Below are 24,439 nucleotides of genomic sequence, written 5' to 3'. Positions count from 1 at the left end.
GTGACTGCTTTACTGACTTTGATTTTTTGTGTGCTGATTTTTACCCGCTTTAAAACTAAACCAGAGCAAACTGTGTGTCACTTTGTAAAAGAAGAAGGACTGTGAATTGCCTCACAGCTGCAAGCTAAGTATCACAGAACTGATAAGGGGCTTGTACAAATTACCAGTTTGTTTGGAGACGAGTGCTCTTTGCTATACCAAAAGAGGGCTTGGTTTAAGTGAATTTTCATTATAAAGAACATTGTTTTGAATTTTCAAACGTGTGTGTGTCTGAAATTTGTACCTGTGAATTTTTGGGAGGATTCTACCAGAGAGCCCGACAGAACACATACTGGTGAGAGAAAACGCTGTCAATGTGGCCGATACTGGGCAAATATCATTTAGTTTTAATCCTAGATATTTAACATATTTTTACATGGGCTATTTTATACCTATCTTATATTGTCAATGTTGAGTGTTATATGTTTATAATTTGAAGGTGCTTCTGACATGAACAAAGAAAAATGATAATCTTATACTAACATAAACAGGGTTGTGTTTGAAACTATGGTCCAACAATAATTCAGTTGTGTCAGTTTAATTACTTTTATAAACTGTATCAGGGACATGCCTGAGGTTTTATTTATTTATTTATTTATTACTTAGATTTGTATGCCGCCCCTTTCCGAAGACTCGGGGCGGCTCACAACATGTAGAAACAAATCATAAGCAATCAGACAAATTTTAAATATTTAAACATTTAAAAACCCCATATGCTAACAGACACACACACAGACATACCATGCATAAATTAAACGTGCCCAGGGGGAGATGTTTCAGTTCCCCCATGCCTGACGGCAAAGGTGGGTTTTAAGGAGTTTACGGAAGGCAGGAAGAGTAGGGGCAGTTCTAATCTCCGGGGGGAGTTGGTTCCAGAGGGCCGGTGCCGCCACAGAGAAGGCTCTTCCCCTGGGGCCCGCCAACCGACATTGTTTAGTTGACGGGACCCGGAGAAGGCCCACTCTGTGGGACCTAATCGGTCGCTGGGATTCGTGCGGCAGGAGGCGGTCTCGGAGATATTCTGTTCCGATGCCATGAAGGGCTTTAAAGGTCATAACCAACACTTTGAATTGTGACCGGAAATTGATCGGCAGCCAATGCAGACTGCGGAGTGATGGTGAAACATGGGCATACCTAGGTAGGCCCATGACTGCTCTCGCAGCTGCATTTTGCACGATCTGAAGTTTCCGAACACTTTTCAAAGGTAGCCCCATGTAGAGAGCATTACAGTAGTCGAACCTCGAGGTGATGAGGGCATGAGTGACTGTGAGCAATGAGTCCCGGTCCAGATAGGACCGCAACTGGTGCACCAGGCGAACCTGGGCAAACGCCCCCCTCGCCACAGCTGAAAGATGTTGTTCTAATGTGAGCTGTGGATCGAGGACGCCCAAGTTGCGGACCCTCTCTGAGGGGGTCAATAATTCCCCCCCCCAGGGTGATGGACGGACAGATGGGATTGTCCTTGGGAGGCAAAACCCACAGCCACTCCGTCTTATCCGGGTTGAGCCTGAGTCTGTTGACACCCATCCAGGCCCCAACAGCCTCCAGGCACCGGCACATCACTTCCACCGCTTCGTTGACTGGGCATGGGGTGGAGATGTAAAGCTGGGTATCATCCGCATATTGATGATACCTCACCCCATGTCCTTGGATGATCTCGCCCAGCGGTTTCATGTAGATGTTGAATAGCAGGGGGTAGAGGACCGACCCCTGAGGCAACCCACAAGGGAGAAACCTAGGAGTCGACCTTTGGCCCCCCACTAACACCGACTGCGACCGGCCAGAGAGGTAGGAGGAGAACCACTGAAGGACAGTGCCTCCCACCCCCAACCCCCCCAGCCGGTGCAGAAGGATACCATGGTCGATGGTATCGAAAGCCGCTGAGAGGTCAAGGAGCACCAGGACAGAGGATAAACCCCTGTCCCGGGCCCGCCAGAGATCATCCATCAACGCGACCAAAGCGGTTTCCGTGCTGTAACCGGGCCTGAAACCCGACTGCTGGGGACCTAGATAATCGGCTTCTTCCAAGGACCGCTGGAGCTGGAGTGCCACCACCTTCTCGACAACCTTCCCCATAAAGGGAAGGTTGGAGACTGGATGATAGTTGTTAAGTACGGCTGGGTCCAGGGAGGGCTTCTTGAGGAGGGGGCGCACAAGCGCTTCTTTATAGAGTGATGGAAAAACTCCCCTCCCCAAGGAAGCGTTGGTAATCTCCTGGGCCCAGCTCCGTGTCACCTCCCTGCTGGCCGAAACCAACCAGGAGGGACACGGATCCAGTAAACAGGTGGCGGAACTCACAGCTCCAATGGCCTTGTCCACTTCATCAGGTGTCACCAGATCAAACTCTTCCCAGACTGGTGGACAAGTACGTGCCCCAGTCACCTCGACTGACTCGTTGTCAGTCGACTCTGTTTTACAATTGGAGTCGAGGTCGGCTCGGATCCGAGCGACTTTATCAGCGAAAAATGTGTTAAAGTCCTCGGCACTACTCTGTAAGGGCTCCCCAACTCCCCCCTGGTTAAGAAGGGAGCGGGTCACCCTAAACAGAGCGGCCGGGCGGGATTCCGCTGATGCAATCAAGGCGGCATGGTACGCGCATCTTGCCGCCTTGAGCGCCACTTTGTAAGTCTTAATAAAAGCTCTTACAAGTGTTCGGTCGGATTCAGACCTACTCTTCCTCCATCGCTTCTCTAGACGTCTCTTCTGGCGTTTCAACTCCCGGAGCTCCTCGTTGAACCATGGAGCTCTACGGGGTCTAGCACCTCGGAGAGGTCGCAAAGGCGCAATCCGGTCAAGAGCCTCCGCTGCGGCCTTGTTCCAGGCTTCCGCAAGAGACTCTGCCGAACTGTGGACAAGTGCCTCTGGTATAACCCCAAGCACCGTCTGAAAGCCCTCAGGGTCCATCAGGCGTCTGGGGCGGAACATCTTAATTGGTTCCGCCTCCCTGCGGGGAAGGATTGGAGCCAGGAAGTCAAGCCGTAGTAGGAAATGGTCTGACCATGACAAAGGCAACGCATCTAAGCCCCTTAGTCTCAGACCATTACTCAGTTGCTCAGAAAGGAATACCATGTCAGGTGCGTGCCCTCCCTCGTGAGTCGGACCCTGAACTACTTGAGTCAGGTCCATGGCTGTCATGGTGGCCATGAACTCCTGTGCCAACCCAGAGGTTTCGCCGAGTGACGGCAGGTTGAAGTCCCCCAGGACAATAAGTCCGGGGAACTCCACCGCCAACCCGGCTACCTCCTCGAGTAGCACAGGCAGGGCTTTTGACACGCAGCTGGGAGGCAGGTACATGAGAAATAAGCCCACCTGAACCCCTAAGTCCAACTTCATCAAGAGAGACTCGCAACCCGCAATTTCCGGAGCAATGAGTCTACGCAGGCAAAGGCTCTCCCTGGCAACAATAGCCACTCCTCCCCCCCTTCTCTGGGGTCGAGGTTGATGCCATATCTGAAACCCGGCTGGGCAAATTTCAGAGAGGGGAACACCTCCCTCCGGGCCCAGCCAGGTTTCAGTAATACAAGCCAGGTCGGCCTCCTCATCCAGGATCAGGTCCCGGATGAGGAGAGCTTTATTTACCACCGACCTGGCATTGAGCAGCAGCAACCTGAGCCCAGGGCCAGAGTTACACTCATCACCAGTACCCAAGATTGGGTTCACAGAGCCGGAACAAGGGACCGTTATTAATCAACGGTCCCTCGTTCCCCTGGAACGGCTAACTCTGTGACCCCCGCCGTATCTGCCTCTCCCCAGCAATACAGGGATATTCCGACCCCCTGCCAACCCAGAGATCGGTGCCCCCCCCATTGTATTACAGACAATAAACACAAATAAGTATCAGAGATTCCAGCTTATTCTTTCCTAGTAACTAGAAATACTTATAGAAAAATGTATGACTGTCCTTTAGATATACTGTACTATATAGCAATCAGGCATAGAAAATGATTTATAATATTGTAATATTACATTTTAGGCTACAACAGAGATTCTACCACAGCCGCAAATGAAGTCAATAGAGTTTCTGCTCAGTACAGCTTTAAAAGGGAGCTTAGACAGCACTGAAGATGGGATCTCACAAAATGTCTTCATGAACACCCAAATCAGTAAAACTGAAAAGTTATTGTATTTAGAAGAGCTCGGCCAGTCCAGAAAGAGAAAGTATGAATATTTGGAAAAAGCAGTAATAACAGGAAAAATGGAAATGTAATTGTTCCTTGTATGCCCTTGACTTGTCTCATGCTTGTCAAATTCAGTGCTTAAAATAACATCTTGTGAAGTGAGAAAAATTGAACTACTCTGATAATCTCAAAAATCTGTTTTCTCTCCATTCCTGAAGTTGCAATTGATTATTTTTTGGGGTGGCTTGGGTGGTGGTATGTATACATTGTTTCTTTTAAAACTTTTCTTTCTCACTGCTAATCATTAGAGTGAAATGAATGCAATCAATTTGAGGGTACTAAATGTGAATCAGTTTTCATGCTAATCTGTATTTCCATAGTACACAATCCTAATACAGTATCTTTGGAGTTTTCCAAACTTAAAAATAACCTACATAATTAGATACTACTGAACATTGTTATTTTAGAAAAAATAGTTATTGAAATAATAGAAAATACTTGCAGCTCAGGTTTTAAATTTTGGCAGTGGTTTGTTCTCTGAGCTTGTTTCCATTAAGTTCTCAAATGTTATCAGACTAGGTAACATCGTCAGCAGATTTATTTATTTATTAAGTCAATCTGTTACTTTTTTGTTTCACATTTTACATCATAGAAAGTATTATTAAGATTATAAAAATTGAATGTATTACTTCTGCTGCTACATTTAAATAAGCTGGTAAGACAATTTAATGAATGTCTTAAAATCCAATTGTTATTTAGTATATCAATAAAGAAATTCACAGAATTAAGCTGAATGGTTTATTGTCATCCATTTTCAATGAGATAAAACTTATCAATGAAGAATCAAGTATCTGACAAACTGAGAAGACTGTTTTTCACTTGATTCAAATTTTGTTTCCAGAAGTTCAGAGTGTCGTACAACTGCTGCCACTGCTGTTTTCCAAAGGTCCGATGTGTGCTGTGACTAAAGAAATGTAAAAAATAATAAAATAACAAAAATGTTACACTTTTCTATTTAGAAAACACAAGATAGAATCTAGATTTTTTTTAAAAACCCTTTTCTAATTGTTTATAGCAAGCCTCAGCTACTCCAGGATTCTGCAGCCTTCAGTTAAAAACCATCATACAGGACTCATTAGTATTCTTGTCACTGTTTGGCCATTAAATGAAATGTGCTGGAAAATAGGACTCTTTCATTAAATAAGCTAATCACATTCAGTCTGAACTTTAATAAAATTATGATAAATAGCAACTATTTAACTACAGGAAACCGATAAGAATTATCTTACTTCTAGTTAAACAGTTGTATAAGTACTATAATCAAGACCACATTAATTTGGTGCAGAAAAAGACTGAGTACTTACCTGGCCACTACTTTTCTCTGGGTTTGATCAATTTTGCAATGCACCATTTTTGTTTTCACAGCTATAAAACAAAACAGAATGAGACATAATGAATTCCCTTTAAAATTCTACAAAATATCCTTGTAGTACTATCTATTCTTTCATTGTGGGTTTATTTCAACCCAGGAAGAAAGGATTATTACCAGGAAATGTTTTATATATTAATTTATTTTAAAATTTTCTATACATTCTGCTATAAAACACATAATTTAATAAAATTATATTCAACACTGCAGAAACTATACATGGCTATTAACACAATTGTATATTTCACTTAAAATTCAGCTTTAAAAACTCGCACAACAAAAATATATGTTCAACAGAAGTGAACTATACTACAAATTGTGTTAAACAAATTATCTTACCGTCAATAACAAAGGCTTCCACATCATCAGCTCCTATCTGAAGTTCCTGCTGCATGGTGTCAAATGAAACATCCTTATTTTCGACTGCCATTCCCATGAAGGTAAGCAATCTCATTTTTGCCATGTTCTGTTCATGCAACAGACCTACGTTAGAGAATACCAAGATATCATTACGTGCCTGCAAATTCTAACAAGTAATTTTCTTATAACATGACTTAGGGCAAGGTTCGACAAACCCAGGCGCCTGGTCGCCAGTGGCGCCTAGAAAATGTTGTCTGGCGCCTAGAAAATGTTGCCTGCTGTACTGTATGTGTATACAGCAGTGTTTTTCAACCGGTGTGCCGCGAGGTGGCTCCTGCAAGTGGGAGCTCCAGGGCTGAGGCTTCAGCCCTGGAGCTCCCACTTGCAGAAGCCGCCCCCCGGCTATTGCCCGCCGCCGCTACCCGCACACCCCAAAATACCCCCCTGCGTGCCCTTTTCCATGGGCGCGCAGTTCCCATTCCCCTGCCTGCCTGGGGGGGGGGGCGGGGGCGGGGAGGCGCCGGCAGTAGAAGGCGCTGCCCCCGCCCACCCGATCCGCTCCCTCTCCTCCTCTTCCGCTGAAAGAAACGCGCGGAAGCTGCCTGCTTGAGCCTGGCGTTGCTCCACCCCGCTTCTTCCTGCTTGTCATCCTCCGTTGCCAGGAAAGCCGGGTTTGTTTTCCGTGAAAGCAGCGCGCCTTTTAACACGCTGCTTTCCTGCACCAGCGACGTTTGGCTGCCGGGGGGGGGGGGGAGGAGAAAATCCTCCCCCCCCCAGGAGCAGCAAAAGCCTAAGCGGCGGGGTGCACCGTTTGCCTTCCGGCTCAGTCGCAGAGGCTTTTGCTGCTTGTGGAGGGTGGGTGGGTTTGGCGGTGCCGATGCCAAATGCTTTCCCTCCGTGGTGGGGGGTGCAGGGCAGGCGCAGTCAGCCCCAGGAGACAAAGATGGAATGAGAGAAAGGAAAGAGAGAGAAAGGGAGGGAGAGAAAGAAAAAGTGAGAGATAGAAAGGATAGAGAGAAAGGGAATGAGAGAAAGGAAAGAGAGAGAAAGAGAGGGGGAGAAGGAAAGAGTGAGAGATAGAAAGGATAGAGAGAAAGAGGGAATGGAAAGAGAGAGAAAGGGAGGGAGAGAAGGAAAGAGTGAGAGATAGAAAGGATAGAGAGAAAGAGGGAATGAGAGAAAGGAAAGAGAGAGAGAGAGAAAAAATAAGAGAGAGAGCAACACAGAGAGAAAGAACAAGAGAGAGAAAGCATGAGAGAGAGAAAGAACAAGAGAGAGAGAGAGAAAATAAGAGAACAAGAGAGAGAAAAATAGCAAGAGAGAGAGAAAGCAAGACAGATAGGGAGAGGAAAGGAGAGTGAGAGAAATGAGAACAAAAAGGGGAGAAAAAAGGAGAAATGATAAAATGATTGAGGCAGAGAATGAGAGGAGAGAGAAACAAAAGAGAGAGAGAGAGAGGTGATTCTTGAAGCATATGGTAAAAAGCATCCAAATAATAAGAAACCCCCCCCCAGCCCACACCTGTTTTTGAAAAGGATAAAAGAGAAAAAAAACCCAGCCCTCAACTGGTTTTGGAAATGGTTGGAGTGTGTATACATACACACACATAAGGGGGGGAGAGAGACAGGGATGGAAAAAGAGGAGAAGTGAGAGGGAGAAGGAATGAGGGAAAAAGGGAGGAAGAGAGAGAAATGAGAAACATGAGAGAGAAAAGGGGGAAAGACAGGAGAAGTACCCATAAATGAGACAGTGGTATAAATTTCAGGAGGGATGATTGATGATTGACTGTATTTATAAGGGGATGTTACATGGGATTGTATATATGAGGGGGTTATTTATGTATGTATGTATGTATGTATGTATGTATGTATGTATGTATGTATGTATGTATTTATTTATTTATTATTTATTTATTTATTTATTAGATTTGTGTCATTTTGGTTGGTGGTGTGCCCCAGGATTTTGTAAATATAAAAAGTGTGCCGCGGCTCAAAAAAGGTTGAAAATCACTGGTATACAGTATATTTTTCCCGCCTTGTGTTTACGCCCAGAAATGGTACATCTTGGCTTCCGTAGCTCCGCCCATCAACCTCTGAGCGAGCTGCTTTCCCAGCATCCCCTGCGCTTGCGTGCGTCTCTCCCTCCCCCCCTTGCCTCCATTCCGCCTCCTACTCGAACCCCTTCACTCCCCCCCACCGCACACAGACGCTCCAATCTTGGCCGCTCACCCGCCTTCGGAGAGAAGCGGAAGCCCCTCCCCTCCCGGCGTGAGGTTTTGTTCATTCCTCCTCCGGCCGCGTGCGCGGTGACTTCCGACCAGTAACCCCTCCCCCCCCTCACCCCCTCACCCGCGTCCCCGGCCCGGTCTCCCTTTCCTTCTTCTCTGTTTCGGTTTCTGACTAACGGTCTCCCCTCGGATCCCGACGGGAGTACAGCAGAGCCGGCTCGGCGGAGCCAGGCCTGCGCCGGGGGGGAGGGGGTGAAAGCGATGTCAGGTGGAGACTCGGCAAAAAACCAAGTTTGCTTAAAAAAAATTCTGGCTCCTAAATTTTTTGGCTGGCTCCTAGATTCTGAACAACTTTGTCGACCCCTGACTTAGGGCAGTGTTTCCCAACCTTTTTTGAGCCGCGGCACATTATTCATATTTTCAAAATCCTGGGGAACACTGAAAGGGGCGGGGGCGGGGCGGGGGGCGGGCTAAAGAAAAGTTTGGACAAAAACCCCCTCTCTCTTCATCCCTTTCGCTCTATTTCTCCCTCTTTCTCTCTTTTCCTTCCTTCCCTTCTTTCTCTCCATCCCTCTTTCTTTCTTTCTTCCTCTCTTTTTTGCTCTCTTTCTCTCTCCCTCCTTCCCTTCCTCTATGTCTTTCTCTCTCCCTTGCTCTCTCTCTCTCTCTGTCTCTCTTGCTATCTCTTTCTTGCTTTTTTCTCTCTCTCTTGCTCTCTTTCACTGTCTTGCTATATGTCTCTTTCTTTCTCTTTGCCTCTCTTGCTATCTCTTTCTTTCTCTCTCTTTCTCTCTATGTCTCTCTTTCTTTCTCTTTCTCTCTCTGTGCCTCTCTTGCTAAGTCTCTCTTTTTCTCTTGCTATGTCTCTCTTTCTCTCTCTCTTTCTCTGCCTCTCTTTCTTGCTGTTTCTCTTTCTCTGCCTCTCTTATATGTCTCTCTTTCTTTCTCTCTCTCTCTCAGCTGACTGCAAGCGGGAGCCCTGACGGCGGCAGCTGGACGTGCTGCTGGACACCGTATATGCCAGGCCCGCAGCGCCAGCATGTACGACGTCCAGCAGCACGTCCAACCGCCACCGTCAGGGCTCCCGCTTGCAGTCAGCTGAGAGAGAGAGAGAGCGCTCCCTCTCGCTGCCGCCATCTCCCCGCGACTGCCTGCAGCCGCTGCGGCCGCCCCTCCCCCCCGCTCTCATCGCCAGTGCCCTCCCGCCGGGCCACAAAGGACACTTGCCGTCGACACCAGAGAAGCTCCAGCTGGGCGGGGTGCTGCCGGTACTTCCGTCCTGGGGCTCCCGCTCACAGCTGTCAACCGGCTCCTGCTCGATGCCACGGTTTTCGGCGCTCTCCTGCTGGGCCCCAAAGAAGGAAGGCGGGAAAAAGGCGCGAAGAATGGAGCTCTCCTTCTTCCTGCCTTCCTTCTTTGGGGCCCAGCAGGAGAGCGCCGAACACCGCGGCATCGAGCAGGAGCCGGGGGACAGCTGCGAGCGGGAGCCCCAGGACGGAAGTACCGGCAGCGCCCCGCCCAGCTGGAGCTTGGCGGCACACCTGGCCATGTCTCGCGGCACACTAGTGTGCCGCGGCACACCGGTTGGGAAACGCTGACTTAGGGGGGAAAAAACATTTTTTAATAACTGAGATTTTTTTCATAAATTGCCGAAATTCATGACCAGTACCAACACACCCGTACATACAAAATGTGAGCGCTATTTTAACACTGTTATAATATTCTCAGAATTCTAATTCAGTGAGCATCTCTGCCAATTTGAGTGCCAATTTAATGCTTATACAACCCTGCCAAAACAGTGGTAGACCCAAGTAAAGTTCCTCAAAATATATGGCAAGGAAAGTTAGAAAAAACAGGATCATCAACTATTTTTCTCTTAGCCAATGTAGCCTTGAGAGTTGCTGCATAAATATCACTTATCATGGATATTTTTATGCCATGAAAATATTACTCATTGATCCAATCTACTAAAATATAGCAATCTTACAGAAAATGAAATGAGAAAATATTTGAATAGGAGAAATAAGGGAAAAAGCAAAACAAAAATGGGAGTGCAGATATTTTTGATTTGAGGAGATGAAAAACTAGTAAATTTGGCAAAGAGATTGTGTTAGGGTAGAAAATGAAAATCGGACCAGAGTTGGAGATATTTTAAAAAACAGTGGTAATGTGCTACTGCAATACATAAGATAAACTCTAGCCCCCTGGCCGACGAATGCAATGTATGCCTGTTGTTTGAATGAGAATGATTGACTTTTAATATTACTGGGGTTTTTAGATTAACTAGTCTAAATTAATTGGATTTAGGATACTTCTTTTAAGGTGTCCCAAGTCCTCGGAGAGGGTGGCATATAAATCCAATAAATAAATAAATAATAAAGAAGTTAGAAAATTGCTTGATAATTGGTATACCGAAGAAAAGAAACCTACACAATTAAAATGTGGTATGAGCTTTAAAAAGAAGAGTTGACCAGTGTTTTCTTATACAAGTGATAGACGAAAGCATCTTGCTGAATCACACTGAAAACCTAAATAAATAACTGATTTACATACATTTCTATTGCCTCATCCAGCATAAAAGAAGACCCGCTTGTGTAATAAAACTTCCTTTCCTGGCCTCCCAAATATAGAACCAATTTGTCTTGTGTATGGAATTGTACAGAAAAGCCATTCCACTATTGGAAAGTTATACCTGGATGCAATCTTTTATATGTCAATTTTTTCATTCAATTTGCAACTATATAAAACTATTTTACAATACATTAATTATATTTTAGAAATTTCCAAAGCAAATCCAAATGCACAACAAATAAGTTATATATGAATTAATAACATTGTAATATTAATATAAGAGCAGGAAGCAGATTACCACCAGACATAATGCTGCATTAATTAGCAATAATTATGATGCAGACTATTTATCTGGCACAGATTCAACAAAAATGTGATCATCATAACTCAACCGAACAGGGTGCTTCAGAAACTACAGCTAACTGGGATTAATAGAAATCTACAAGCACCAAAAATCAATTAGTTGTGCATTAACTCTAATTAACAAATGCAAATGAAGCATTAATTACCCCTTTAAAAGTAAAAAGGTTGCCTCTTGTCTGTCTGATGAAATTCAAATGTGAACATGTTAGGGTGATTCACAGTTGACACAAGATAATACAACTGTTGGCCTAACCTGTCAACGTTAATAAGGCAATGCCTTGTAACAAACAGATGCCACCTGTGGGAGCCTTTCCTGAACAGATTTTATAGCTTCATGTGGCTTGTTAATAATTTTGAAACAAGGGGAGATGAGCAAGTAAAAGAGGACAAAAATATTTTTTAAGAATAGAACTATTAAAAGTATTGCAATTCTTTATGGAATTCTTCACATACCAGATAAATTAATAATCTTTGGGTTAAATGGATTGACAAGAGATATCAAATGCATTTTGTACAATTCCCTGTATCTTAATATTTCAAAAAAGCACATGCAGCCTACTTATTACTTACGTATAAAGGCAACTGGTTCAGTTTCATGTATAAATAAGCTAAACTTGCTTGGAAAAAACGAGTATACTTATCTGAACCTACTGAATCTACTGTATAGTTATGGATCTAGCAGAGGCTTCTTTTAATACAGGAAGAAAATGAAATTACACTGGGATTAATAGAAATCTACAAGCACCAAAAATCAATTAGTTGTGCATTAACTCTAATTAACAAATGCAAATGAAGCATTAATTACTCGTTCCTTTACAAAGTTTTCTTCTTCACCTGAGCCCTCAATGCCATCTTGAATGCTTCTGGAGAGAGATCTAACTTTTGGTGAAAAATGGGCAAAGCTCCTCAAACGCAACAATATTGTGTTATGGGCAAATGTGTTAATCTAACCCAATGTCTTCATGTGGATGTGGTGCAAAATTATTTTAAAAATTCTACTGTATTCATTAACTGATACAAGAGCAGCAGCATTCTATTTCGCGTTTTCTTTGGAATTACATTTTTAAAAATCCAATAGAAACAAATTGTATTAATTTTAGAAACTAAAACCCACAAAAATATTAAACCCTGATTTTATGAAAATAATTATTCAGAACTAGTATCCCTAAATCGTAATGCAGTAATATAAAAGCCTGCATCACTGAACAAATTTTGCTTTGTCGCTGACCCTTGTCCTAAAATGCTGCAATACAGAAAAAGTAATTTTCATGCATGCAATTACTTATGAACCAGTGCTCCTTTGAAACAGTCAATTACACACCAATGGGGGAGTGTCAAAGTGTTAATTACTACTTTTCTTTCCATGGTGTATAAATAAAGAGGATGCTGACATTAACATTCCATCACAAAGCTTCATCCTATGAAACATATTAACTGTGATAGAATGTGATTTGATATGTTTTAATACATTTGCAAAAGCTTATGCTTGCATAAGGACACTTAGAAGTATTTAATTTTAGTGTACTTTAGTATGATACCTTAATGGATTCTTAAACAATGTTTGCACACAAAAGACAGGGCACAAGCCTGTAACCAGCACTAAGCACCAAGACTGTGTTAAAGAAGAATCTTAATAATTCAAGCAATGAACATTTGGAGGGGGGGGGGGGGAACCAAGTCCTCTTCCTCTGAATAGTAACGTGTAACGGTTCTAGACCTTATCCCTTCAGAAGAACAATACCAGGATGTTTAGGTGTTGTAGCAGTACACTAAATATAAAATATCTGAATTTGGGAACCTTTGATCTAGGACAGTGATGGTTAGCACGGGTGTGTGAATGTATGTGAGCCTCCACGTATGCAATGCGCACTTGGGCCCCGCACATGCGCCCCTGCATGCACCTTACCCCCACGCATGCATGTGTGCCCCCATGCACGGCAGAGACCCAATGACCAGCTGGCCAACAGGAAGTGCATGTGCCACAGAGATGAACTGGGGCGACGGCTTGTGTGCCCACAGAGAGAGCGCTGTGTGGCACCTGTGACACTTGTGCCATAGGTTTGCCATCGTGGATCTAGGACATGAAATTTTGAGTTCCTTTACAAAGTTTTCAAATTATCTATAGACTACTCTATAGAAAGGCAGATATATGCCTCTTTACTTTGAATGATCTCAACTAATATTTTAGGAGGTTTAAGTATAGTTTAGTACTATGACATGTGGCACAGAACTGACATTCCAGCTCTAACATTTGATACACCGGGAGAATCTCAAGTCAGCAATTATCAATCAGATTTTTATTTTGATCCATTTTGGACATTCTGCAATTGAAAAATAAACAAAGGTAAATCACACCTATGAGGAAACTAAAAGTATATTCAGTGATGCATCTGAGCCTTAGCTGTAGTATGCACATATGATTACAGGAAGATAGCTGGGTTATAGGTCTTACTGATGAAAACAGAGGTAAAACAATTCTTCTGTAAACAGGCATAATTACAGCCTACTACAGAATAAAGAGAAGTATCCCATTCCTATTGCTCTTTCCTGAACAGGCTGGAATAGGTTAAACTTCATAACAATAACACAGATTTAAGAAACAAATAAAAGGAGGATAACAACAAAAGTCTTACCAAGAGAGTCAATGAAGTCTTTGTTGTTTTGATAAAAACGGACATAGGATGCTAACTTGGCACTTACAAAAATGGTCAAAAGCTACAGAAAAAGAGAGAGAAATTCTCAATAAATCTAATAGATTTGAAAATACAACTAAATTTAATTCAATAGGTATTTCACAAACATTTCATTCATATAAGTGCGGATAATGAGGTGCAGAAAGGACCCAAAATTACTTTAATAAATACAATGAATGTTTAGTTCCAAACAATATCCAAACATCACCACATTTTGATTTTCTCAATATATAATTCAGGAACTTTACAGGACATTTCTAAATTAGGGGTTAATGCAATAATTAAGAGCAGAGATCCCCAACCTTTTGGATCTCAGGGACCACCAGGGTCATGCTTTTAAATCCCATGGACCACCAAATTCATAATTTTAAGTCCCGCAGACCACTAATATGACATTTAAAACGATAAATACATTTGTAAAATGTAGAGAACTTCCATTTTATTAAGATGAAATGCACCTATTTCACATAACAAAGTTATAAATGCTTATTTAATTATAACAAAATCATAAATGCTTATTTAATCATAACAAAATTTTTAAAGGTTTAATTGTAACATAATTATTAAAAATTGTGTAATTATTACAAAATAATTGAAGCTTATTTGACAGTGGCTTACTGATGTTGTTGGGAAAGTGAGTCCCAGATTCCAGAGCTGTAACTGTAGTCCCTTCCCTCCCCTCCCTCCCTTTCTCCTTCTTTTCCTTTCCTTTCCCTGGACTGGACTAATTGCTCTCAGTCATATCTGGCCCAGGGGCCAAGATTTCTCCATGGAGCACCAAATTTTTTCATGGACCATCAGTGATTCATGTACCACAGGTTGGTGACCTGTGATTTAGAGAATTGTAAAGCAATTCTGTGCTTTACAATGCGCAAAACTCCAACTTAATTCCAACAGAAAATGCCCACTTATGTGTTCAACGTTGCCCTGCCCATCTCTTACCATTTGGCATTAATAATACCAGGCAAAATTGGCCAAGTCTCTCACCTCACTTCTTGCCACACCCAGCCTTAGATGTGTTCTTCATCTTTTGTCTCTTCTCTCTCTCCTCTCTTCCTCCCCGTCTCTCCTCTCTCTCTTTCTCTCACCCTTCCCCAAACCCCCTTCTCTGTCCCTTCTCATTCTCTTGGAAAGCCAACGCTGGGCCGACCCAGTGACCTCTCCTTGGGGCTCTTTGCTGCTCCTTTTCTTTCTTCTTGGCAATTTTTTAGAAATCTGGACTGGCTGAGGAGTTAGTGCCACTGCAGCGTAAACTTCCTCAAAGACCACCCTCCTCCTCCTCCTCATGCGACCACCTGGCTGGCTGTGCCTGGGCCGGAAGAGCTTGGACCAGCACGAAGGCCCTCCCCAAGCGAGCGGCCGAGTTCAGCCAAAGTGTAGCAAAGGCATGGTTGACCAGGTGACAGGTGTCTTTGGTGAGGGCGCTCTGGCTTTCTCTGAGCCTGACCCCTGGGGTGGGCTTGCAAGCTTTGGCAGGACCAGACCCTTTTACCACTGCCCTGAGCTTCTTTACTCAAGCGATTGAGACGCACCCAATACCAACAAGGGCAGGAAGAAACGCCCGCGAGACTCAGCGGAAGATGAGACCCAGCTGCTTCTCCATCCCCAGCAGTCAAATTTATATTCTCAGGCCAGGCGAGGAGTGACTGGGAGGGGAGAGAGGCAAGGCCAGCCATTGGTGGCCAGGAGGGAAAGGAACCCTTGCAAGACCAAAAGCAGCAGGTGCAGCCTGGCAGAAGCGGGGGAGGGAGCAGGAAATCCCAACGCACCACATGGCTTTCTGCCTTGTAGCAGCAGCCTGCACAAGTGCACAGCCAACACAACAGCTAACGCCCACCAGGGCCAAGGCCCAAAGAGCAATATTCTGTTTTAGAAGGGAGATTTAAAAAAAACCCTGCAATCTCTCGCTGCCGCTGTGCAAACCCCAGCATGGACAATAGCAGCTGCGCCGTATTCCTTCCAAAGCATGCCGGGATCGCACCGGCAGCAGGCAGCGATCTGATCAAAACTCTGTGTGTGCGTATGTGTGTAGGTGTTTGTGTGTATGAAAGAGAGAGACAGAAAGAGATAGACAGACAGATAGACAGACACAGAAAGCATACTGCCATCAGCAGGTAACTCTGAGGTTGGATTTTACACACACACACACACACACACACACACACACACACATTGTAGTTCATCAGCGACCTGCAGAGCTGGCAGCAGACCCTCTAGAGCCTGACATTGGTGAGACAGAGGATCAAGGGGAGCCTGTTCTCAATGTGCGCATTTGCAGAGCTGCCAGAAGGCAAGAACAGTGCAGAGAAGAAGGACTTTTTGGGAGTTAGGCTTGAAGATAATTGGTTCCTCCCACAGGCTATATAGTAAGAGAACAAGGGAGGGCTTGTCACAGGAAGCAACTTTGTTCAACTTGTGTCATTTTAGTTCGGATTCTGTGTATTCTGAGGCCTTGCCAAGTTTCTTGCTAATTGGTAGCTTGCCTAGGAAGATCAAAGTTTGTGTGCTTATCTGCCTTCCTGGAAAGCGGGACTTGTTATCACTGTTTGTGACTTATTATGGCTGGGAATGAAAATAATTACTAGCCGTTAAAACAAAAGAGGGTTTTGGGACAGTTTGTGCTGCATTACTGATTAGGAAGTCTAGGTCACAGCAGATGCACCTTTTCCCTTCCAAAACATGCCGGGACAGCACCAGCACCAGGCAAAGGCAGTGATCTGATCAAGGCCAGCAGCAGTAGGTGCAGCCGGGCAGAAGGGGGTGGGGGAGGAGACAATCCCAATGCACCGTGGGCAGGGCTGAAACTGGCAACATCTCCAGGTGCCCAGAGACAGAATGAAAAGCAGTACCAAGCCTCCGCAGGCTCAGCTGATCCGTGGGCTGCGATTAAGGGGCTGAGCGGCCATGAGGTGATGAGGGAAGGGAAGAGCTGCCTCCTGTGCTGGCCACGCCCATCCCTTCACTAGGTCTTATTTTTAGGGGAGGTCTTATTTTAGCGGCTGTGCTCAAAAGCCCAATTGGGCTAATTATCCGGAGAGGTCTTATTTTAGGAGAAACATGTTAAGTATTATTCACATTAACCATGATTTGTGAAACATGGAGAATGATGCCCAATGCATGCCCAATGATTAATTATAACATTCTTGCTTGTTTACAGCACATTGGGATGTAATTTATTGCAACCATTAAAACTGACAGAATTCATAAGAAAGTGGACATAAAGGCTATAATATCTCATGCTGTATTATACAGTTTTATATTTTTTAACAATACTTACATCATGGATAAGTTCTCCTTCCAAAAATTTGACTGGCTTTAAAGCAAGAAGATGATCAAAAAGAAAGGTATTTGGATCCTTTAGTGCACGGACAATACACCTAAACAGAAAGCAAAATGGACATACACAATTTTATGCTTTTATTGGATTATCTTATTATTTAGAAGAACATATTTCTGTAGTAAGTTAAAGATTACAATCCATGCTCTTAGATCTAAACTTTCTAAAACTACAACTTAACAGAAAAAATAAGGAACAATGAAGAAAAGCAATGCTTTCTATGAAGAAATATTAGTTTTCTCTGAAGATAATGATAATTTGTCTGTACAAACTATCTGAAGTAGACAGATCTTGACTTTTATTTTAACTTTTCCTTTTGCAAGAAACTCTACAGCATTAATCAAGGAATTAATTGTACTTAAACTGAAATACTCTTCCATTTTTAGAAGATTATATAGCATAACCTAATACAGGGTATCCAGGGGGAAAGCATTTTGAAATTCCCTGGTATTTCTCTGTAACTTGGTATCTAGTTAAGCGCGGTCGTAGATGACATCATACCAAACGGCTAAGCCATAGAGAAATATTGGTAGCTGAGGAAGCAAATTGTTGCCACAGTTATGGTCATTTTTGCTTGACTCTGCCAGGCAGCGTGATCCGGGTTTTTTTTTTTACATGATTTCCCCCTGACTTTTAAACATTTTAATGGTTTGTTCCCCCCCCCCCCCCGATTTTTTACGATTTCCCTGATAATTCCCTGATATTTCTTGAACTGCCGATTTCCCTGATAATTCCCTGATTTCCAGGTTTGCTGGACACCCTGTAGTAAAAAATTATTTCCTACTGCCAACTTTCTAAATGCCTGAAATCTGCATTATTAAAAAAGTAGTAGTAATAAGACCCCTGCCTTTTCTACAAATGTGCATCTATGTCCTTTCCCCATTTATAGACTCTTTTTGTCATATGTTTAATACAGCTTTACAAAGACACAGAGGAAACAGTTATTCCTGAACAAAATCCTCCATGAAAATTTCATGATTTTACATTACATTACCTGTGAGCATCAACTCTAGCCTGAGATGCATTATCTTCTGTGTAACTTCCCAGCAATTCTACCATGACTTTTGCTGCACTGTCACTTCTAGTGAAAGGAACAACAACACTTCTTTTCAAAATCATTTCATAAAGGCATTATAAAATTATTATTCTAATGCAAAACGCATGGAAACTTACAATTAGTAACCTTAAGTATAAGGATAAGGAAGCACCGTGAAGTTATTCAATCTCAAGTTTCCTCTTAAAATGCAGTTTCAGAGTTAACTTCATACAGAAATTAATAAAGTAATTTTATACAGTAAGCTTAAAATAGGTGTAGGAAAATTGGCTGGTTGTAGAGATAGAAAATACTAAAACACATCTGTATATAATTGTTAAGAAGCAAAGTAAATGCTAATGTAGTTTACATCTTTTCAATTCCTTTTTGGAGGGGCAGAAAAGATAAGAAGATCATGTAAGAGCCACAAAAATAGTACAGAATATTTGTACAGTATTTTAAAAAACCCACCACTCATGATTTGCTGAAAGGTCTAGGCCTTTAATCCTTTAAAATAACACAATATTATCAGGGCCATATGGACTTCAGGGGCAATGCTGTGCCAGGTGTCATTCCTCAAAATGTCAGAGAGGCTGTTCATAAGACCAGCAGAGCTGGGTGATACCTTTGGAAGATTTCTAAATTTCTTATACCTTAAAATATAAGTACTTTGACTGATCTCTTGAGCCTAAAGTTTTAATGATAAACTTTCACAAATTTTCAAACATAATTTGATCTAATTTCAATTTGATTGGCTGAGACTGCAGGTGGGGGGGGGGGGAAGAGATCCAAGATAGAATTGCCAACCAAACATTCAAGGTCATATTATTTATTTATTTGATTTGATTTGTATGCCGCCCCTCTCCGAAGACTCCCATTAATTCAGCATAAATAACTCCAGTATCACTTTAGGAATGGGGAAGCAAAGAATATTTAATATATCAATCATCTAAGAAATCCAAAATCAAATCCAGATTTTTTTCCTCTTTGGCTTTTCCCTTAGGAAAATAAATGTTAGAAGGGGTCAAAACGATGAAATTTTCCTGTTGTTTAACCAATAGATAGCTTGTGGAAATTTTCATTTATTCTAATCCTGAAAGTCTTAATATCTTGCAATCTAACATTTCAGTTCATCATTAATAATAAAATTACTTTCAACTATTCTGTTATCTATTCCTCAATCCTACCCATCTGTTTTTAACAACCACATTTCCTGAATATCAAATTGACTCAACCGACTCTTTAAATGAAGAAGTTAAAGCAGTCTGGAGTCAATCCTATCACTAGGCCAAAAGACGCTTTACCAGAATAATGATCCAGAGCATTCCTCTCTGATCCCTCTCGTCCTGCTGAATATTTTCCTATACCATGCTACTCTGGTATGGATTTAGCACTGCTTGGAAAAGTGTTGTCCAAAATGGAAGAAGTCCAAGATGTCCCAAATATCATAAAATATACTTATTATACTGTAGAATCAATGAATTCAACAGGAACCAAATTAGACACGACAAAGGTAAAATTTTCAGTACCAAAGTTTAAAACACCTTGTCTACATGTGTTTAACTGTGGATTCAACCTATATTTTATATTGATATATATGCAGTTTTTCTTACATCTTTTTGCAGTCCACTAATGCATCATATAGAAGTCGAAGAACAGTGTGCTTTTTCTCTGTGTTAAGATTCCAATCTGAAATCCATTTTCGAACCTATGTAAAATATTTAAGATAAAAAGTATGTTTTTACTGTTGAGCAATATCATTCAATAGTTTGGCTTTTGAAATAAAAAAACATTCCTAAAATAAGGTATAAGAATGTCATATATTATTTAGTTTCAGATATCAGATATTAGCTAGTCTCTATGTCTTCAGGTAGTCCTTGCTTACCAATGATAATTGGCACCAGGAGCTCCATCATTAAAGAATAATAATAACGTGATGTCATTTGACTTATGAAAGCTGTTCAAACAGGTCCAATTGCAATTGTTAGGGGAATCCTGCATGGTCGCAGTACCCCAAGGTCATGTGATTGGCATTTGCAACCTCTGGCCAGCTCTCCCATTCATTTTGTTTGGCAGTGAAAGTCACACATTACGATCAGATAACCATAGCATACTGCAATGCTATACAGTATACACTACAAGCCAGTTATCCAAACAGTGATCCCATGATCCCAAGAGGCTATGATAGTCGTAACTAATAGGACCTGTCATAAGTGCCCTTTGTTCAGTGCAGTCATAATTTTGAACAGTTGCTGTTTGAACAGCAGATCAGAAGATCATTAAGGGAGATCAGTACAATTTTATATTACTCTTCCAGAAATAGTAATACTACCACACATAATTTATTTGAAAGCAGGAAACCAAACTCCAATTGAAAAATATCTGCATCCAACATAGTAAGAAGTGGATTGGATTTATTTCTACCTATGGAAAGAATCTGACCCAATGCCAAAAAATATAGCAATCCTAATTCTAATCCCCCAACTGCCAGTGTTCCAGAGTCCATTAATCCTCTTGAATGTTTTAAAAGAATCAATGGAACACTGGAAGATGGTGAAGTTAATAAAAATCTTATTTACTCCCCATCTTCAGGAAGATGGACTGCCTGAACAGTTTTCTCAGCATATGATTTTGCTACTGAGAATGATCTCTGGATACAAATAAAAAAGAATAATTTTAGGAACTCTGTTTTAATTGGTAATTTCGTATTAGTTACCTGTCCTCACCTCTTAGGTCTAATTGCTCACCTGTTCCAGTTCAGTTGGAATGTACTGTACAGCACCACAGGAGGAAGCTACTTTAAGAAGGCTGCAGTAGACTGTATACCTTGTAGGGGTATTTTTATCCATCCCATGGAAGAGGTTACTCAACCTAAACAACAATAAACAATCTGTTTTCACCAAAAATTTAAGTGTACTAAAAGCAAGCATTTTTACCATTACACTGAATTCTGTGATACTCAAGAATTTTTAATCCTTATAGAATATTATTCTCATTTTGCTATTCATATGCAGAAATGTAAAAAAGGTTTGTAGAGTCTTACAAAACATCCAGATTTCTTTTACTAGAGATGATGACGATGATGATATTATTATTTATTGGATTTGTATCCCGCCCTTCTCCGAGGAAATTGTTATTTATGTAATGAAAAACCAACTATTTTCTCCCAAACAAGACACTTACAGCTGAAGCCTGAGTGAAGGCCGTTCACCTTCCCGAAATTTGACTAGTTTCTCACACAAACTTTCAATCAAAGCCTCTTGTTTGTCAGGTTCCAGAATAAGAAGCAAAGATACTACACTGTTCATCACACTTTCAACATCTATATGAAAACAAAAATTTACATTCTTTAGAAAAGTTATTGTCTTGCAGATATGTAATCAAGTCTTCATTGGTTCATCTCTGACACTAGATTGGGCAAATAAATTTAATAGCCTCACATAAATCTGAAAGCCTCATATATAATCTAGGTGGCTTGGCCAGTATAGACTAGGCCAGTGATGGCAAACCTTTTTTGGTTTGCGTGTGGGTGGGTGTGCTAGCATGCATGCATGTGCCCACACCCCTTTTCTCACACATGCGCACCCCCCTCGCTGCCCTCCATGCATGCAAACAGGCCTTACTGAAGCCTGGTGAATGAAAAAAATGCCCAAATGGGCAAACTGGAAGTTCGGGAAAACCCACATCTGGTTTGCCATTGTGCTATTGGTTGCACTCTGGAAATTTCATTTATATGTACAATCTATGCTAAAACTGTATGGAAAATATAATTACTATTTGTTTCATTTTTGAAACATTTACCAAAGCATCTGTATTTTACAAACCTTTGTCATCATCTTTTAGGCACACATCACATGCTTCAATAATCTGAGCCAAATCAATATGAAGTCCACTTTCTGAATTCTCTTCAGAGATCTCTGCTCCTTTGGATTTTAGATAGGCTCTGAGTTCTGCAGCCTTTTAAAGAAGAACATTGCCTGTGAAAACTGCACAGGCCCATCAACTCTAGAAAACTTAACAATTATAATCATTATTTGGTTAATATAAAGTATAATTTGTTAAAGTACATAGAGTAGTGTAACTGGAACTTAAATTTTACCCCAAAGAATTGAAGTAGCCAAAATTATCAATTAAAGTCAGCAGGGCTGGAGAATAAATTGAGCAACTGATCATAGTTGAACATATAAGAATAGTAATGCTGTTGGTATTATACACAACCTATATATAAACACACAGTAGTTTCATGAAAAAATTCCCCTCAAGTCTATTTTAAGCTGCACATATTTGACAATTAGCTTTTTTAAACATGTAACTTATTATCTCAGGCACACTAAATAGTATATACCGTAACTATTATTTCAGGATATAATAGCCACAATCAGAATTGATTCCACTTTACGATCCTCAAAGTCAAAACCCCCAAAATCATAAGGGCTCAAATGCCTAACCAGAAATACCAGAAGATATAAAGGTAGCAAACCTGGATCTATTTACTGATAACTGGGAAGAACTCCTCAAGGCCTTTCGAATTTCAGTTGTTTTTTTTAACAGCACCAACTTTACTTATTTTTTCCTATGAACATGAAAGGACAGCAAATAGTAAAGCAGAAGTGAATTTTGCATTCACTTCTGATACTGAAAACAAAAATCCTAGGCTCAAAAACCATTTAGGACTTTCTTCTTTGCTTCAGTCCTAAGTCTTAGGAGTGAAATGCTAATGGGGTAAATAGATGCTGGACCGCAAGTGAAGCTATATATTCACATAATTCCTGATCAATGAAGCATTGGCATAGCAGGCAGACTGACTTTGACAAACTGGTAGTGCACTTCTTGGGGCAAGGAGGAGAGGGTGAATTAGAGACAGAGAACCAGGGTGGCACAGTGGTTAGAGTGCAGCACTGCAGGCTATCTCAGCTAACTGTTAGCTGAAGTTCACCCAACAGTTCAAATCTCACCACTGGCTCAAGGTTGACTAGCCTCCCCTCCTTCCAAAGTGGGTAAAATGAGGACCCAGATTGTTGGGGGCAATATGCTGATTCTGCAAACCGCTTTTTACAGAGGGCTGTAAAAGAACTATGAAGCGGTATATAAGTCTAAATGCTACTGCTAACTATGAAAAAAAAAGGCAGTTGGATGTGAAGCAATAAGGGGAGGGACGAGCAGATCCAGGAGAAAAGGCAATTTAAACGGTTATCTTCCAGCGGGATAGGTAGACAGACAAGTCCTGCTGCCAGCTATCATCAGCAAAATATCCCTGCCTGCTAGCCGGAGCTGAAGTCCTGCCTTTCACTCATTCCTAAATCCCAAAGGTGCTCCCCTGCCCCACACAACTGGACTTGCTTTGTTAATAATAATAATAATAATAATAATAATAATAATAATAATAATAATAATAATAAATTAGATTTGTATGTTTATCCTTGAAGACGTCTCGCTTCTCATTGAAGAAGAACTGAAGAAGCTCCTTGGATGAGAAGGGAAACGTCTGCAAGGAAAAAAAAGCACCTTTTGGGACAAACCACGGCTGGATGAAACCAGCGTGCCTTCCGTCCCCGGTCCTAATTGTTTCCCTTGTACTAGTATCATGTATATAAATATTATTATATCTTTGTATACCACCAATACGTACTGGACAATCAATCAACCAACCAATCAGTTAATCAATCAATCAATCCATCCATCCATCCAATAGAATCTCCATAGACAAGCATTCCTAAGGACTGGGGAACGAGGAGTGGGGGGAAGAGGCGATATGAAAAATGGAAGGCGACAACAGCCGCAGGAGAGAAAAGCAAACCGCCGGACATCCCGACCTGATCTTCCTCCGTGATATCGATGAACGCCGGCACGCTCATGGCCGCGACAGTCCCCGCACCTCGCCTCTACCACTCTCTCTCCGGGAGGAAAAGGCCACGCCATTCTATGGGGACGTCATTTCCGTTTCCGGGGCATCGATGTCTTCCCTCCAATCGGCGTTCCTCAGCGCGCTTTGGCAGGCCCTCTCCTCGTGCTTTCAGTCTCTTGGGTGGTGGCGCCCGCGGAGACGCCACAGCCGGTTTTTCCGGCGCTTCGGTAAAGGGGCGTGCGCGCTGCCCGTCGTAGTACTGCAGGGAGTGAACGATGATGATTAGTGATAGTATTAGTAATAGTGTTATTTTATTAACATTATTTTACCTGTTTTTGAACCTTGTTTTAATGGGGAAATGGGGGAAACAAGCCTCGTTTTACAACCTTCAAAATATTGAGGCTCGGAGACTTACGGGCGCCCG

The 24,439-nt window shown here is 42.1% G+C and overlaps 2 protein-coding genes across 2 annotated transcripts in view; one reads left to right on the top strand and one right to left on the bottom strand.

The window, feature by feature from the left end:
* CCDC73 (coiled-coil domain containing 73) overlaps nucleotides 1-4,281 on the top strand; it is a 71,278-nt gene extending 66,997 nt beyond the window's left edge. Inside the window, exon 16 of the mRNA XM_070762284.1 lies at nucleotides 4,013-4,281. Coding sequence (XP_070618385.1) covers nucleotides 4,013-4,246 — 234 coding nt within the window. The 3' untranslated portion in view covers nucleotides 4,247-4,281. The remainder of the gene's footprint in view (nucleotides 1-4,012) is intronic.
* Nucleotides 4,282-4,941: 660 nt separating this feature from the next.
* Nucleotides 4,942-24,151, bottom strand: EIF3M (eukaryotic translation initiation factor 3 subunit M). The gene is made up of 11 exons (XM_070762273.1): nucleotides 23,984-24,151; nucleotides 21,995-22,127; nucleotides 21,354-21,492; nucleotides 20,918-21,041; nucleotides 19,784-19,878; nucleotides 18,132-18,218; nucleotides 17,078-17,177; nucleotides 13,741-13,822; nucleotides 5,926-6,069; nucleotides 5,522-5,582; nucleotides 4,942-5,121 (listed from the first exon to the last, which is right to left on the bottom strand). The coding sequence occupies exons 1-11, from the start codon at nucleotides 24,023-24,025 to the stop codon at nucleotides 5,001-5,003; spliced, it is 1,128 nt and encodes a 375-aa protein (XP_070618374.1). The 5' UTR covers nucleotides 24,026-24,151; the 3' UTR covers nucleotides 4,942-5,000.
* Between the last annotated feature and the right edge of the window lie 288 nt (nucleotides 24,152-24,439).

The sequence above is a fragment of the Erythrolamprus reginae genome, chromosome 1, assembly GCF_031021105.1.
Source record: "Erythrolamprus reginae isolate rEryReg1 chromosome 1, rEryReg1.hap1, whole genome shotgun sequence".
Taxonomy (NCBI): domain Eukaryota; kingdom Metazoa; phylum Chordata; class Lepidosauria; order Squamata; family Dipsadidae; genus Erythrolamprus; species Erythrolamprus reginae.
The sequence above is the reverse complement of the archived record's forward strand: the minus strand, read 5'-3'. Positions and strand labels throughout refer to the sequence as shown.